Here is a 14,859-nt window from a genome sequence, read left to right as displayed (position 1 = left end):
CTGAGCAACGAGGCTTTTAGTTTTACGGTTGAGTCCTTTGAGGAGAATTTTCAGTAGTGCACAATCTAACAAGGGGCGTCCTCAGTTCGCAAACGGAGACTCTATCAAATGCGTGAAAACCAACACACAAATCTCCTTGCAAGGAAGCACTCAGACAATACAGGTGCGGCGTTTGGCATAGAATGCCTGTTGTATAGTCTAATACCTTTAGTTGCAATGAATACCAGCAGTCCACCTCCAAAGTGTCAGCCAGGAGAAATACCAATTCGCGTGCTCAAGAAAAATGCCACAAAATTCGAACGTCCCAGTGCCAAATTGCAACAAGCGCGGGAAATCCACGAGGTTCCATGAGTTTTTCGTTTTGGTAAATTGACTTTGCACATTTTGTAGCATGCCGTGTATCGTTAATATGATCGACGAGCACGAGCATCTGGAAACCAAATATTGAAACTCCTGAAAGCTCCTTCACCCTCTCTCAGCTTTGGCTGGCGGACGGGATGGGAAGCACAATCGAAGCTGGGTGGCATGTACGTAAACCAAGCCCGCCAGCTTTTCAATGATATACACGCTAACATGCATTAATGCTTAAGGTGTATCCTCGTTTATACGGTGGGAGCGGGGAGCCCCACTTGTTCATTGACTGGGATGGCTACAAATCAACTGGTTGCTATAACTTGGTTGTCACCTGGATTTGTCCAAGTGAGCAGCAGCGTCGCGCTTGGAGGCGTTCTAGCGCCATACTCTCAGCGAGGAGGAGCTCAATATGATATCACGTTCACTCTGTTCCAGGTTAGAACAAAAGAGGAGCGCTTTTGGAGTAGACTTTGCCACCAAACTGAGCGAACCTGGCCCCGCTGGCGAGATTTGGAATCAAAGAAGAAGGCCAGTAGCCAATGGTCTGTCCGCCAACTTGAAGCCACCACGCCTTCGTCGAGGGCCCCTGCATCAATCACGTGAACCTCTCTCTCTCTCTCTCCAGTGAGAAAGATCCAAACTTTGTGATATTATAGGAACAACATCGCAGGTTGATCGCCATTGGGGAGTGGGGAGTTTCCAGCAGCCGGTTTCAGAAACGCTGCCCTCCATCGAAATCTATTCAAAGCTTCGGTGAATGGCGGGACCTTGTACTTTGAGCCGCTCGGGAATCTGGGAGAAAAGCACGAATCTTCTTCCTGTTACAACTAGTCTTTAGAAACGGGAAGAATAGCTTCTTCTATGGAGGGCCTGGTTTTAGTGCAGCATGTCCTTAGTATTGAACCTACAGCTCCCATGACTGAGTCTCTGCTAGAATCGGCTCATGTCTATACTATGAATGGTAACGAAGCTGCAAAATTTCTGAAGTTAGTCAAGGATACGAGCAAAGAACACTACTTACCAAGTTTGTGTGCTCTTCAAACACTTCTCCGAAGCAGTGCACTGTAAAATGGTGCCAAGAATCACAAATAGTTCTCTCAGCTTCGAAAGAAGGTCAGCGCCTCTGAAAGTTCAAATGCTTGATGCACACCGCAAAGACGAGAGCAAAGGTAGCGATGAAGACGACTTGCATGGCGGCTGCTCGGCTTACAAATGAGAGCTCGAAGTTGAAGTGATCCTTCATGAACTGCCTCACCGTCTTCGGAGGCTGGTCTGGGATTGCCAGGAGTGTGTCGACGTCGCCAAGCTGCGAAGTAAACAGGCCGTAGACGGTCCATGCCACCGGATTTGCCCAGTAGTACCATCTCCACCACACGGGAATTCTCTGCAGCCAAAACAGCCAAGCTAAGAGCAGAAACGCTTGAACGGAAGGATCCACGAACCTTGTATGGTATGATGAAGCCCGCGAAAAGGTTCCAAACTCCGAAGAAAAATGCCGAGACAACTGCTGCGATCTGCTCGTTTGGAGTCAATGCAACAGCCATCATCCCATAGAGCGTGTAGTAAAGAAGTCCCGAGAATGTGAAGAAGAAAAAGTAGGACACTTTGACGATGCTCCATTCGAATCCAATCATGGAGTACGTAATGGAGCCATAAAGAAGAGTTTGAACCAGAGCATATGGAACTTCCACAAGCACCTGGAGAAAAGGAATGATCGTCTTGACCACAGAAGGAAAAAAGAATCTCGTTACCTGAGCAAAAGCGTAGGGAAGCGCAGAATACATTCCGGCAGCTCTTTCGCGGTAATATGCAGTACGCTCCGTTGCCACAACCGGTTGAACCGTGGATGCGTTGTTTACACCCAGGAAAAGAACTGCTGAATAGAGAACGCCAATCAAGTTAAACAAATCTTGCTGCTTGCTTCTGCGGCATACAAATAAGTCCGTTGTTACAAATTGGTTTCAAGGAAGCACGACTAATAATACCTTCGGGTTCCAAGGTCCCAGAAAATTCCACCAAACAATACAGCTGACACGGCCGTAAAAAACATACGAATCACGCAGTACTGAGGATTTCGCCAGTATGATAGATGTTGCTTCCAAAGGCAAATCGCACACTGTGAGATAAATGCCTGAGGATATTTCGTCGGGAAGTGCAGCTCCGGAGTGTCTTTCGAGCTCTGAATTGTCTCCCTGATAAGAGCCTCATTTTGTCTGCATAAACACAGTTAAGTGGCTCGCACAGAATTAAATATAACCTACTCGCATAGAGATGCCTTCCTGTAAACTTCTGCAAAATCGATTTCGAGACGAGCTTCAGACATTTGAGACGTTACTTCCAATATCCAGGTAGCAGGGTTGTGACCATCTTTGATTTTTGGTACGCCAGGAACACCCTGTGAACAAGACGCTTATCACTATAAAAAAAAAACAGATGCGCCCAAGGTACCTCAAAGTAATGGATGGCTTCAGCAGAAAATTTACCAAGGGGACCTGCATAAATCAGTTGTCCACCTCGTTTCATCAAGAAGAGCTGCCATAAACCACGATCAGAGAGCGAGAAAAGAATGAGCAAAGGCTTACCTCGTCAAAGGCTTCGAATATATCTATGCTGGGCTGATGTATAGTGCAAACTACGGTTCGTCCTGTGTTAACGGTGTTTCGAACTGTCCGCATGACAATTGCAGCAGCTCGTGCATCTAAGCCTGACGTAGGCTCGTCCATGAAAATTATCGAAGGATTAGCAACCAGTTCCACAGCAACAGTCAAGCGCTTCCTTTGCTCAACGGATAGCCCAGTAACTCCGGGCACTCCAACTAAAGCACCTCTTAGAGATGCAAGCTCGACAAGCTCCAGAACTTCTTCAACAAACATCTGTACAGTGTATGTAGTTGAGTACTTCAAAGCGCAAGAACTGCAACTTACCGCTCGAGTGGATCTGTCAACCTTTTCCGACAAACGCATCCACGCTGAAAAGATCAAGGATTCCTCCACAGTCAAATTTGGAGAATGGATATCATTCTGTTCGCAGTATCCTGAGACCCGAGCAAATGTTTCCTGCTTTTTTGGGCGACCCGCTACTATAATTTCCCCTTCAATGTATCCACCGGTTTTCCTACCGGCCAAAACGTCCATTAGAGTTGTCTTTCCTGCGCCACTTACGCCAAGAAGGGCTGTGAGAATTGCAGGCCGGAAAACACCACTAATGTCTTGAAGAAGCTGTAGTTTGTTGCCTTGATGTTTCATCTCCTGCAATTGCAAACGGTCATTTACTTGATGTGTCTAGCAGTGTGATGGCTGCTTACAGGAGGCATATCAACAAAATAGCTGATATGATGAAACGCTAGCGATAAAGGTTGAAATGGTAACACCATTCCCTTCAAATAAGTTTTGAGCCTGCCACTTTCTCGTGATTGCAATTCAATACCTGTAAAAACATTCACATAGAAGAGTAAAAATTAGAAAAAAAAAAAAAAAAAGGCGAAACACATGTTACCTTCTTCGATATCACGTAGACTATCAGGTTTTGAAGAATCCACTTTTTGTAAATATATGCGTGGAGCGTCTGATGATCGTTCATTTAACATGTCCTTAGGAACAATGGCTTGTGACTTGCCAATAGCTAACAGAACTTGAATGAGAACGCATTGGAACGCTTAAAACAGCTGCTTACGGTTCAGGTAAGTCATTGCCAGAATAAATCCAACATTGAACAGAGTGGCAAATCCAGTGACTGCTCCGACACCGATCCAGTACCAGTACCACTTTGGAAATAGTCCACGTGTTAATAGTATAGCTTCTCCAACTGTGCTGGAAAAGTTCGATGGCTGAAACAAACTTATCAGTCGATCAGTTTGCCATAATTTTCTAGCGCTTAAAGTTGGTACCTTTTGCCATCTGGGTGCAAGAAACTCGTTCACCGCAATCGCATTTTGCCCATACATTAGAGGAGAAGTCCAGTATCCCCATATCCACCACGGATGTATGTCCTCTGCATACAAAACGAGATTTATGACATATAGAGAAATAGTAAACATTACCTCTGCTTATAACGAATCCCCCCAGACAAATAATGACGAGTATAGCAAAAGCCCCGAAGGTATTTGCTATAACCATCGTCCGTCCCAAAGCAGCAATCAATCTAAAAAGACCTTGAGCCATTTGATTGACAACAAAAAATATTAACACTTGTCCAAAAAATCTGAAAAAAGAAGATCAAAGTTAGATAAATAATAACTGGCTTATACCTGCTCCATTGCGGTGCAAATCCTATCACCCAGTACGTAAGTATCACCCAAGCTGCCGCTTCAATTAATGAAATCGGAAGTCTGGTAATAATCATGGGCCAAGCATACGCCCATGCAGGATAGAACAACGAATCCCTTTGCTTGTAGAAAACTGGAAGCCTGAAGATGGTCATGGCTAAGTCAGCAAACCCGTTAAACATGCCCGTCAGCAAGGCAAAAAACATAGCTCCAAGGAAGACAACTCCATCGTCTACGGTTTGGTGCTTCATTTCAGTTCTTATAAATACGGTCATGGCGATAGCAGCAGTAATTAAAATCTGTCATGGCAAACTGTAAGTATGCAGATGATAGAGAAAGAGGTTACCTGGAACACTGCGAAAACATAAACGAAGGCGTTCCGCCTTATGAGCAGCACTTCTTTTGCAAGACAAGCCCGAAATAATCCCCAGCTGCTCAGGGCATATCTTTGTGTCACAAGAGCGGCAGGATGACTGCTCGCTTTGTCGAATGGTTTCTCAAGTTCTTCAGCAAGCTTCTGGCCAGCCGAAAAGCCCTCAAAAGCCCTCTGAAAGTCGTCAACTGAAACGTAGCTGTAAGCTCTTGTACCAGTCCAATATTGAGCTTGATCTTTCCTCGATGTTACCTGCGTATCAACAACATTAAAATCAAGCCGTTTGATGTGAAACTGGTTTACCTCTTGAAGGAAGTCAGCAACACCTTTTCTCTCAGGACACTTGAAGCCTTGCGATTCAAAAAACTCTAAAACCAGTTCACGAGGTCCATGATAAACGATCCGTCCCTCTGATAACAATATAACGTCGTCAAACAGGCCAAATGTTTCGGGTGCAGGCTGAAGCAGAGAGATCAGTAGAGTGGCATCCATCACATGCACGAACTGTCTCAAACACTGAACAACTTGAAACGCCGTGGAACTATCCAGGCCCGTGGAAATTTCATCCATAAACAACGCTTTCGCAGGGCCAACCAACATTTCACCTGCAGCAAAATCAGAAGGTGACTATACAAAGAATCTGACAGCTGAACCTGTTGTCACCCTTTTCTTCTGACCGCCGGAGATTCCTCGATGCATCTCGTCTCCAACAATGACATCAGAGCAATTTTCAAGGTCAAGTATCTGTCAGGACACACATACAATTAGTCACGGTTGCAAGTAAGCAGATGCTCACACACCTTCATCACGTAATCAGTCACAAGGTTCGTCTGCTGACCCTGCAACGAAGTTGCCTGAGAAATCCAAAAATCCATCAGCAAGAGTCGTAAACATACGAAACAAAAAATATTACTTTCATGAAAACGTCAATGTCCGCATCCGGTTTTATGCCAAGCGCCTTTTCCCTCCTCAGAAGTTCAGAAAGCATTTCTGCCACAAGGAAACATCAATATATAAAACACTCACCGATATTACCCGTTACCGTATTTGCTACCAACCCCTTGGCAGCAAGCGGAGAAATCAAGAGTTTCCCTGACAGTCATCTGCCCGCTGTGTAGATCGCTTTGACTGATGTACGCAGCAGTCCTTTGCGGAACAAACTCGTCCATTTGATGTCCATTGTATGTGACATTCCCGGTGACCTGATAAAACAAGTACTTTTATGTCTCGTGCTTGTCTCATGCATACTTGTAAATCCTTGTTCAGTTTTCCTGCCAGAGCCAATAAAAGCGTCGTCTTTCCAGATCCGGGTGGTCCAAGGAGTAGCGTCAATCTGTGGAAAGAACAATTTAAGAAAGGAAAAGAACTCGGTAACTTTTCACCTGGAAGGTTTGATGATCCCGCTGGTATCTCGTAGTATTGTGAGAGTCCTCTTGTTAGAGGAAGGCAGGTGCAGCGCGCTGAGCAGACTCTGCAAAGTTTGTCGATACAACAACAGGAGAACATTTATAACAAGAGCACCTCGGCCGAGTTGTTGATGAAGTTAATAGGCGTTGGAAGAGCCCTGCTTCCCACGTGGACCTTCGCTTGCACATTTAAGTGCTCAAACCTCACCTCGATCTTGGGAAGATCAATGCGGACCCTGGGAATCGTAAAGCACATCTGAGATAACACACTGTGAAGTCTAAACTTACCTGTTGATGCGATCGCGAAGTCTCAACAGTAGACGCTCGTTATCCTCTTCGGCAGTCGGAATAAGCCTGGACAAAATCCTCCGCCTGTCTTGCACATCCAGCTTCGAAACGTCAACTTCAGCCTGAGTATCAGCAGCACAGCCATTCTTTGCTGCATTGTCACTGAGCAAAATCCCCTTCCTTGAACGCTCAACTGTAGGCAGCCTCTCGAGAGCAGCCCATATCAGCAACTCCCCATCATCCAAATCCCTGTGGAACGAGCCGGTGCTAGAGAACGCATCGCTGAGCCGGCTTGACGTGCTTCTCTGCATCTTTGGTAAGAAAAGTTCATCTCCAATCCCAAAAGCACGCCTTATATCTTCTGAACTCAGAGAAGCCGTGCAAGCAGTCATACGGACATCTTTGGCAATCGGCGACGCACACGTCGTCATTCCTAGTGCTGGTTTCTTTGCTGGTAAAACTTGGCTTCATCCAAGGACACAATCCTGGTTTTGCATAATCCGCCTTGTTGGACTGGTAGGTCCGCTGCTGATACCATCATTTCTCCAATGGATCATCTCGACGGCTGTCGACGGCTGGGCCTTCTCCATAGCTCTAGCGTGACATGAAATTACGTCGGCCAATGCTCTGTGGCTCACACTTTCTTCACGAAAGTTCAACATCGTACCAGCAAAAGATGCCTTTCACTGCCGTAGTATTCTAAGGTTTCCAAGTGATCTGCTCGGCCCAGATCTGTGACAGCAACAAGAAGACGGATATTAATTAGCGCAAAACAATTGAAAACAACGATAAAAACACTTAGCTCTTTGGCTAGAAGATGTCGACGACCACTTGACAGAAACACGCAACTTACTTGGAAGCAACAGTGGACCCAAATCTCAGAAAAACCATACAAGCTGGTCCCGATTGTCGCAATAGAATGACAGCGATCGTAAGCTTTTACCATTATTGCGATCTTTTGGCCACTCTCGCACTCTATTGCATTTCGGCATTTAAATCACACGAGAGGCACGTAGCTTACACCCATCTCAGTTCGTTTTTTAATGGACCCGTCTGAAAGTTTGTCTATGACAACTAGATCCTGCATTAACATCTGGTTGCGTATAAAATTTACTAGAAACAACCACTTCACCTGTAAGAAGCGTCCTACTGGAATCACCATACGGCCACCGGGTTTGAGCTGGTCTACAAGCGCTTGCGGCATTTCTGGCAGCCAGCAATACAAGAGTTAACAAAAGCGGTAAAAGCCAAAGAGAGAATCGAATATTACCAGCAGCTGCAGCTCCAACATGAATTGCATCGTAAGGTGAACAAGCCGGAAAGCCAAGCTTGCCATCTCCAGCTTTTACACACAGCGCACCGCATCGGAGTGAATCAGCACAGAAGAAGACAATGCATACCGTGGACGGACAGAGCTCCAGTGTCAAGAAGCGACGCCGCTTGTGTTCTTCTGATGTTTTTTATAGACGACTCCACAAGCTCGGGGATGTGCTCAATTCCCACAGCTTTTCCAGTTTGTCCAACCTTCAAGAACACACACAATAAAAACTGAGCTCATCAGTTCGTGCATTGATTGTCTCAGACTCACCATCAACGCGAAGACCGCAGTCAAGTAGCCGGAGCCGGATCCAACATCAAGCACTGTCATTCCCGCTTTGAGATGATCCGCGAGCATGGATACGCAATAACCATGCTGCCAGAAACACTTTCACTCCTGCTTGCTACTAAAACGTGTTTCTTACCATGTGTGGAGCTGAGATTGTCGCGCCGTGCCCTGCGAAAAACAAAGAGTGACAAGCCTTCTACGAGAAAAAACATAAGTCCCCACAAAAACAAAAGCAAAGACAATTATCCTCTACTCTCAAACGAGCAAGCAAACAAAAGAAATTTAAGCACTGTCCATACCAATCGGCTGGGGCGCATCTTGATACGGCGATCCTCCCCGCGGCACGAAAAACGCTCTGTCGATCCTCGCCATCGCGTCGGCCGCGGCGGCAGAGCTCAGGATTCCATTCTCTGCGACAAAACAAAGCCAGCGATCCTCTCACATGAAACAGCTCCAAACAAGCGCAATGCGGGGCGATACAGCTGACATACTCTGGAGGTTTGCGATTAGCTCCTCGTTGCTCCTGCCGTGGCACCTCCAGCTCATCGCGCGCAAGAGCCCTAAGTTCTGCCCTAGCCGGAGATGCCGATGGCATCTTTTAAATTTTTGAAATGGACACGCTACCGCGCGAAAGCTTCAAACTGCTACCAACCATAGGAAAGAAAGGAAAGAAGAGAATTTGCCCAAAGCATTAAAAACGCTGGCCACCAGCCAGCAAAGCCCAACCACGCCACACCACCACCTTTAAAGAGGGCAAAAAACAAACAAATCACACAGTCACGCGGAGGCATTGACCTTGTTTGACAAGCATTGACCGGAGGAGTCAACGAAATTACGCGGGGCTAGGGCATTGACCAATTTTGACCACCATTGACGGAGAAGTCAACGCGAAGATCCCTTTGTGGCATTCAATGCCCGCGCAACAACACCACCAACTACGAACAAACGCAGGTCGTCGCGCTTATAAGAAATTCCTGGGGAGAAGACGATGAGCGAATCAATCCCCTCACATTAATTCCACCCATTGACTTCGCTGGCCGTGTAAGTAGTAGTGTGTGTTGGTGCTGTTGCTCAGTGCTGCTGGCTTGTTCTAAACTTTTTTTCTTTCTCTTTTGGCCCCCATCCATCTTCTCTTTTGCCTGTCTTCTCCAACACGCTTTGATGAGCCCCACCAGCCATGGCCAGCCAGCTTTGGTGCCTGCAATTGATTGCAAAGTGAGTGGAGCGAGGAAAAGAACTTAACGAGAGAGAAGAGGGGCATTATAAGGACCCCGTGCTTAGCATTCGCGGCCAAATCCACCACTCTCCCTCTTTTCCTTTCCCCATCACTTCCTTGCATTTACCTCCACAACGCTTGCTTATCTCATCTTCAAACTCCACCGGAGGAACGCAAGGGAGTAGCAGCAGCAGCAGCAGCAGCAGCGCTGGGATCGAATCAAGGACGTGCCTGGAGGAAAACGATTCCTGAGGACTTTCCAAAAGCGAAAAGAAAAGAAATAAAAAAGACCACCACCACTCTCACCTCCAGGAAAGGTACGAATCCCGAGTCCCGAGCAGCAACTTAGTCCGGATATCTCGTGGTCTGTGCAGGCAAATCCACAGGCCTGTTCCAGCAATGTTGAAGCAGCAGCATCATCACCAAGTCACAATTCATGGAGTCAAGACCGTGGTTTCAATTCATCCCTCCCAGCTCGCAATCCACCCCGTCTCCAAGCTCGACAGCATCCTCAGCAACTTCTACCTCCACACTGTCATCTACTTCGACAAGGTACCGACTTCCTCTCCCTGGGAAGTCGAAAGAGAGGAGCTCAACTTCTCCCTGGCCGAAGTTCTCGATCTTTTCCCCTCCGTGAGCGGGAGGCTGCGGGTGCTGGACAACGGCAACCTGGGAATCAAGAGCAACGATGCCGGCATCCGAGTCGTGGAAGCGACCTGCGACTCGAGCCTCCGGGAGTGGCTCGAGGCGGAAAAGGACGGATCCAACCGGCAGCAGCTTCTTCCGGAGGTCCGAATCTCCGACTACAGCGTCTCTCCGCTGCTCGCCATCCAGGTAAGTTTGTGTGCCTCCGGAGAAAGCAACACGAAACCAATCCCTTCTTGCAGTATACTCTGTTCCGCGGCGGAGGCCTCGCTCTCGGACTAAGTTGGTGCCACATTCTCGCCGACTTCATGTCCATGGACCTGCTGGTGAAGCTCTGGGGTGAGGCTCACCGGAAGCAAGGCAAGCTCTCGTCACGTCCCACGTCCAGCGTCGATGTCACCTCGGCCGACGTCCAGCTCCCGCAGCCCTTCGCGCACACCAACTTGAGCATCAACGCGTCGGAGCTGGACACCCGCGTCTTCCACTTCGGCTCCAAAGTGGTCGAGGCGATCACGCGCGAGTCCGGCGGCGGCGGCGGCGAGACGGAGGCTCTGTGCGCCGCGGTGTGGAAGGCCGTCGTCAAGGCACAGGAGCAGCCGAGCAGCGGCGACTCGCGGCTGTGCTTGTGGAGCAACACCAACTTGGAGCGGAACCGCGGCTACTTTGGAAACTCTGCCACCGCCTTTAAGTTCGTGGACGCGGTCTCGCCGCTCGGTCAGTCCAGCGTGAGCGACGTTGCAAAGGCGATCCAGCTGGGAACCAGGACCAACGGATCCTACAAGTGCGCCTCCTCCTTCTTCGCCAACAACGTTCTCTTTTGCAACTGGGCCGCCAACGTTCCCGTCTACGACGATGCCGACTTTGGCTTCTCCAAGCCGTTCTACGTCGAGTTCCTGGCGGCTCCGCTCTTCGGCGAGGGGATGGTGACCATCGCTCCCGGCCGCGAAGGCGGGCGCAGCAAGAGCGTGTGTGTGTCTCTTCGATCCGAGGCCATGAAAAGGCTGCTGCAGGAAAGTTATTTTGGTAGCTCCTCCACCAAGCCGGCTAACGGCGTGATCTCTTGACGCATCACGCATTTCTAAACTCGTTTGTGAAACGCTCCAAGATCGTCCTAGGAGAGGCGATGAATCCCTGTAATCTATTTCTGCCAGAAAAAACGGGAAAACGTCCGTGCGTTTGGAATGGAATAAGAGAAGATGAGGAAGTTCTCACCTCTATAATTGAGATCCAGCGACTGATCAAGTCGATTTATCGTGTAGCCTGCCAGAGGAAAAGAGAGACAAGAACTTCGAAATGGCTTTACAAAGCTGGGGCGGACAATGACTGTTTGCCCGGAAAAAAAGATTATGATTCGAGCACGCGATTCGATCGTTTTGCTGGAATGGAACTGTAAGAGAAGCCTGCGTGTAGGACACAATCGCCTCGGCCGTGCAATGGAGTACCTTGTGATAATTGTCTATAAGGTCGAGCAAGGCCCGAATCCAATCCAACACGATCTCTATCACTTCGAGAGATAGATGCCCTGACAAAAGGCACAAACTTTACACAAGCAAGGACGAGTAGAAAAGAAAAAATCTACAACAATACCAGTTTCGTGGATGAGCTCCATTGCGATGTCAATGGTACTTATTTCTTGAGTTCCATACCCACGGATCAAGAATATAGCTCGGGAGAGAGCTACATTCTCGGTGCTTTTGGGGCGGAGTTTTAGGGTTAGGAGCTCAGGAGCTTCGGGCAGTTGGGATGGAATCCGGCCGCATCGGTCGCTTTGCTATGCTCCAACGTAGTCGAAGAGGGAGCAAGAAGAAGCGGGCATATCTTGTCCCGTGAGTAGTTAACTCTAGACAGTTAGTCTAGTAACTTAGTATTTATATGTTTTTCTTACAAAACCTCCATCTTGTTTGACGTATTTGTCCAGAGATCAAGAGTTTTCTACTATTTTCATGAAATTTATCTCTATTCTTTCTCATATGGTATCAAAGGTTTAAGTTCAATCATATCTCATTCTACTGAGGTTGTTCTTGAGCCATTAGTTTTTACAAGTGACACTTACAACACAGTTGGAGTGTTCACATATCCAATGCCATCTTGGTAGTGATTGTGTCGCCAAGATGGCACAGTTTCATCCTCTAGAAGAACTTTTGAGCATTGGCAGTTAGATGGATATTTGCATTTCATAAAGTATATTATAGTGATTTGGATTTAGTTAAGAGTTCCAAGTTAATTGGAACAATATTGTCAACAAGTTTGGAACGGATGGAAAAGCAAGTTTTATCACTATGAAAAGTGATTTATAGAAATTGGAGTAGGATATGAATTTAATTGTTTAGAAGTACTTAAGTCATTTTTAGTATGTTTTCAATTAAATTGTTCCAAATTCAAAAGATTACATTTGATATTAGAGAAGTGACATTTAGTAATCTGCTTAAACTTGATTTTCAAAGGGTAGGGTGTTAGAAGAGTTACTCTCTCTTTCATTTATGAAAATGTAAATTTGCAAAAAAGTGTGGTGGATTATAAGTAACTAAAGAGAACAACTCAAGAAATAATTTATAATAGTTAAATACCCATGAATAAATATGGAATATTTAGAGTTAAATTTCTTTGTAGGTGACCTTTTGAAAAGTCTAAATTTGAAACAACACTTTATATATTCTTATTTCACTAAAGTGTAAAAGACTAACTAATGAAATAAAAAGAATTTTACTTCACTAAGAGTGCTAAGAGTGGCTGATGTCAATATCTCTCAATACGCCAATCACTAGTAGTCTCTCACCCACAATAAAGTGTTTAAGTTATGTCTTATATTATCTTGGAGAATATGGTTATATGCTTCATGAAAGAAATTTAGATTTCAAAAGTAAGGTATTTTTTCTAATATTTGCCAAGCTTAAAGCTTCTAAATTGCTATAGAGAACATCCACTTGTATTAAACACCTTGCTTTTCTTTTTTCTTTTCTTTTTCTTCTCTTCTTCTCTTGAATTTTGCTTTTTTTGTATATATGGCTTAAGAGAGGATAGAACTTTACCAAGATTGACAGTAGATTTTTTGGCATAGATTCTATGGTTAAAGAAGATGCCATAGGGTCATGATTAGGGTAATTTCACATTAACTTATACGCCTTATTATATAAGTTTGCATTGTTCTTCCATTGCAAATTTTATAAATCTTTCTTTTGTATAATTTTTTTTCTTATCAAATATGTTGTAGGTGCTGTAAGGCACGACTTTCCAGACAAATCATGGCTACTACAATCTTTTGATAGATGTTTATAGGAAAAGCTTGAATATAAAAGATGCTAAAAACTGAGGCTCTTTACATTCTAAACTAGGAAACTTTCAAGTCTTGATAAATTGTTATATAGCTCATTTGGAAAGGTTGAGGAATTTTTCATCCAGATACAAAATCAAGGTTACAATTCTATTAAATCATATGACTTTTGTTTACCTAGGCGAACTTATTATAGGACCTAGAGAAATACAAGTATGAACCAAGCATTAATATAGATGATTGTTATCTATAGCAATGTAGTGTTTAAACTTCATAGAGAACTTGAAAATAGATATTTACTAATCAGGCAAGAGAGCCTTACAAGGAAGAGATGCTTTTTACACTAAAGATTGTTGAAAGCGTATATGATTAGCATCAAGTATAGGAACACACTCCATCCCTTCCACACACACTTGCTCAAATTCTTGAGAATCTAGAATAATGCAATAAGCAAACTCTTTAGCGAGCATTGCCAAAGTGTAGTGGTTTTCCCTATAGTCATAAAAAGTATTTTTCATTTATAAACTCTTGCAAGTTGACTATATGATTGTGAATTTTACTTTTGGCTGCTACACGTGTCATCAAATTTGCAAATGACTAGACAGGCATGCATAGCATATAATGGTAATGGCTGCAATACTAAAAAGAAGAAGAGGTAATTTTAATAGGGAATCTATTTTGTTTACAAGAATGAATTAACATTATGAGCACCACTCATTAGATTTAGTTTTCATTTTAGATCTCATTGTTATCTAATAAAACAAATAATAAGCATACTACTTAATAAAGTAATGTGTTTTAGGTATTTGTAGAAATGATTAAGTATAGAAGTACACCCTTTTTTTATACAAAGGTGAACATACCATGCTATCACAAGACATCAAGGAGTAAAATTGTTTATTCATATTGGTTGAGAGCAAAAATACATAGAATTTGGAGTTTGATCCATAATTGAAACAAATTTCTCAAGGTTTTCAATTTCATTTGAGGTGAGTGCAATTGTCACGAATGTGACTTTGGGTATCGAAAGTTTTTAAATATGTTGACAGCCATGTGTAGCTGCTATGCAAATGCCTCCATGCAGCATTTACATAAACTCCAATTGCTTATGTTCTTTGTAAGTGCTTATATTTTGTATAGATAGGTGAATTCTTTTGTTCTCTGTTTAAATAAATCTAAAATTTCAAAAAAAAATCATAGGATCTACTTTAGCATCCTTAATATCATACATCCTCTTTTTCTACTTGGGTATACCTCAACATGTACTCCATAACTTCCACCCTAGACATGTAATGATCTTAGCCAATATTGTTCTTGAAAGCAATGGAGTGCAACTCATGGATTACCCTCTTTATCTTTAAGATGGAATTTCTGGCTTCTATGATTGCCACTTGAGATTGGTTGATAGAAAGAAAAAGAGAGCTAATGTTATTAGT

The 14,859-nt window shown here is 44.7% G+C and overlaps 4 protein-coding genes across 10 annotated transcripts; 1 reads left to right on the top strand and 3 right to left on the bottom strand.

Annotated features, from left to right (window-relative positions):
• Positions 1-982: 982 nt before the first annotated feature.
• Positions 983-7,471, bottom strand: LOC9640603 (pleiotropic drug resistance protein 1). Of its 6 annotated transcripts, XM_024676689.1 has the most exons (25): positions 6,686-7,471; positions 6,513-6,633; positions 6,374-6,462; positions 6,240-6,324; positions 6,034-6,193; positions 5,905-5,981; positions 5,792-5,845; positions 5,645-5,735; positions 5,295-5,596; positions 4,965-5,243; positions 4,601-4,917; positions 4,394-4,554; positions 4,241-4,344; positions 4,027-4,180; positions 3,850-3,975; positions 3,659-3,780; positions 3,279-3,602; positions 2,937-3,227; positions 2,803-2,886; positions 2,616-2,749; positions 2,340-2,567; positions 2,106-2,277; positions 1,797-2,051; positions 1,376-1,738; positions 983-1,324 (listed from the first exon to the last, which is right to left on the bottom strand). In XM_024676689.1, exons 1-24 carry the CDS (start codon positions 7,114-7,116, stop codon positions 1,469-1,471), a joined length of 4,431 nt encoding a protein of 1,476 aa, XP_024532457.1. In that variant the 5' UTR covers positions 7,117-7,471; the 3' UTR covers positions 983-1,324; positions 1,376-1,468. The 6 variants fall into 6 exon arrangements, with proteins under 6 accessions (XP_024532457.1, XP_024532456.1, XP_024532455.1 ...); XM_024676688.1 differs by having other exon boundaries at positions 4,027-4,344; XM_024676687.1 differs by having other exon boundaries at positions 2,937-3,602.
• A 120-nt stretch (positions 7,472-7,591) lies between these two features.
• LOC9650368 (protein-L-isoaspartate O-methyltransferase) lies at positions 7,592-8,888 on the bottom strand. 2 transcript variants are annotated; one of them, XM_024676692.1, is made up of 8 exons: positions 8,783-8,888; positions 8,591-8,701; positions 8,428-8,459; positions 8,274-8,378; positions 8,086-8,209; positions 7,956-8,027; positions 7,818-7,891; positions 7,592-7,778 (listed from the first exon to the last, which is right to left on the bottom strand). In XM_024676692.1, the coding sequence occupies exons 1-8, from the start codon at positions 8,835-8,837 to the stop codon at positions 7,683-7,685; spliced, it is 669 nt and encodes a 222-aa protein (XP_024532460.1). In that variant the 5' UTR covers positions 8,838-8,888; the 3' UTR covers positions 7,592-7,682. The 2 variants fall into 2 exon arrangements, with proteins under 2 accessions (XP_024532460.1, XP_024532461.1); XM_024676693.1 differs by having other exon boundaries at positions 7,592-7,766; positions 8,783-8,887.
• Positions 8,889-9,137: 249 nt separating this feature from the next.
• On the top strand, positions 9,138-11,378 carry LOC9650367 (protein ECERIFERUM 26-like). The gene is made up of 3 exons (XM_024676691.1): positions 9,138-9,824; positions 9,882-10,341; positions 10,395-11,378. Exons 2-3 carry the CDS (start codon positions 9,907-9,909, stop codon positions 11,214-11,216), a joined length of 1,257 nt encoding a protein of 418 aa, XP_024532459.1. The 5' UTR covers positions 9,138-9,824; positions 9,882-9,906; the 3' UTR covers positions 11,217-11,378.
• Positions 11,379-11,389: 11 nt separating this feature from the next.
• On the bottom strand, positions 11,390-11,834 carry LOC112346878. Its single transcript, XM_024676694.1, has 2 exons — positions 11,740-11,834; positions 11,390-11,674 (listed from the first exon to the last, which is right to left on the bottom strand). Exons 1-2 carry the CDS (start codon positions 11,759-11,761, stop codon positions 11,391-11,393), a joined length of 306 nt encoding a protein of 101 aa, XP_024532462.1. The 5' UTR covers positions 11,762-11,834; the 3' UTR covers position 11,390.
• Positions 11,835-14,859: the final 3,025 nt, after the last annotated feature.

The sequence above is a fragment of the Selaginella moellendorffii genome, unplaced genomic scaffold (genome assembly GCF_000143415.4).
Source record: "Selaginella moellendorffii unplaced genomic scaffold, v1.0 SELMOscaffold_18, whole genome shotgun sequence".
Taxonomy (NCBI): Eukaryota; Viridiplantae; Streptophyta; class Lycopodiopsida; order Selaginellales; family Selaginellaceae; genus Selaginella; species Selaginella moellendorffii.
The sequence above is the reverse complement of the archived record's forward strand: the minus strand, read 5'-3'. Positions and strand labels throughout refer to the sequence as shown.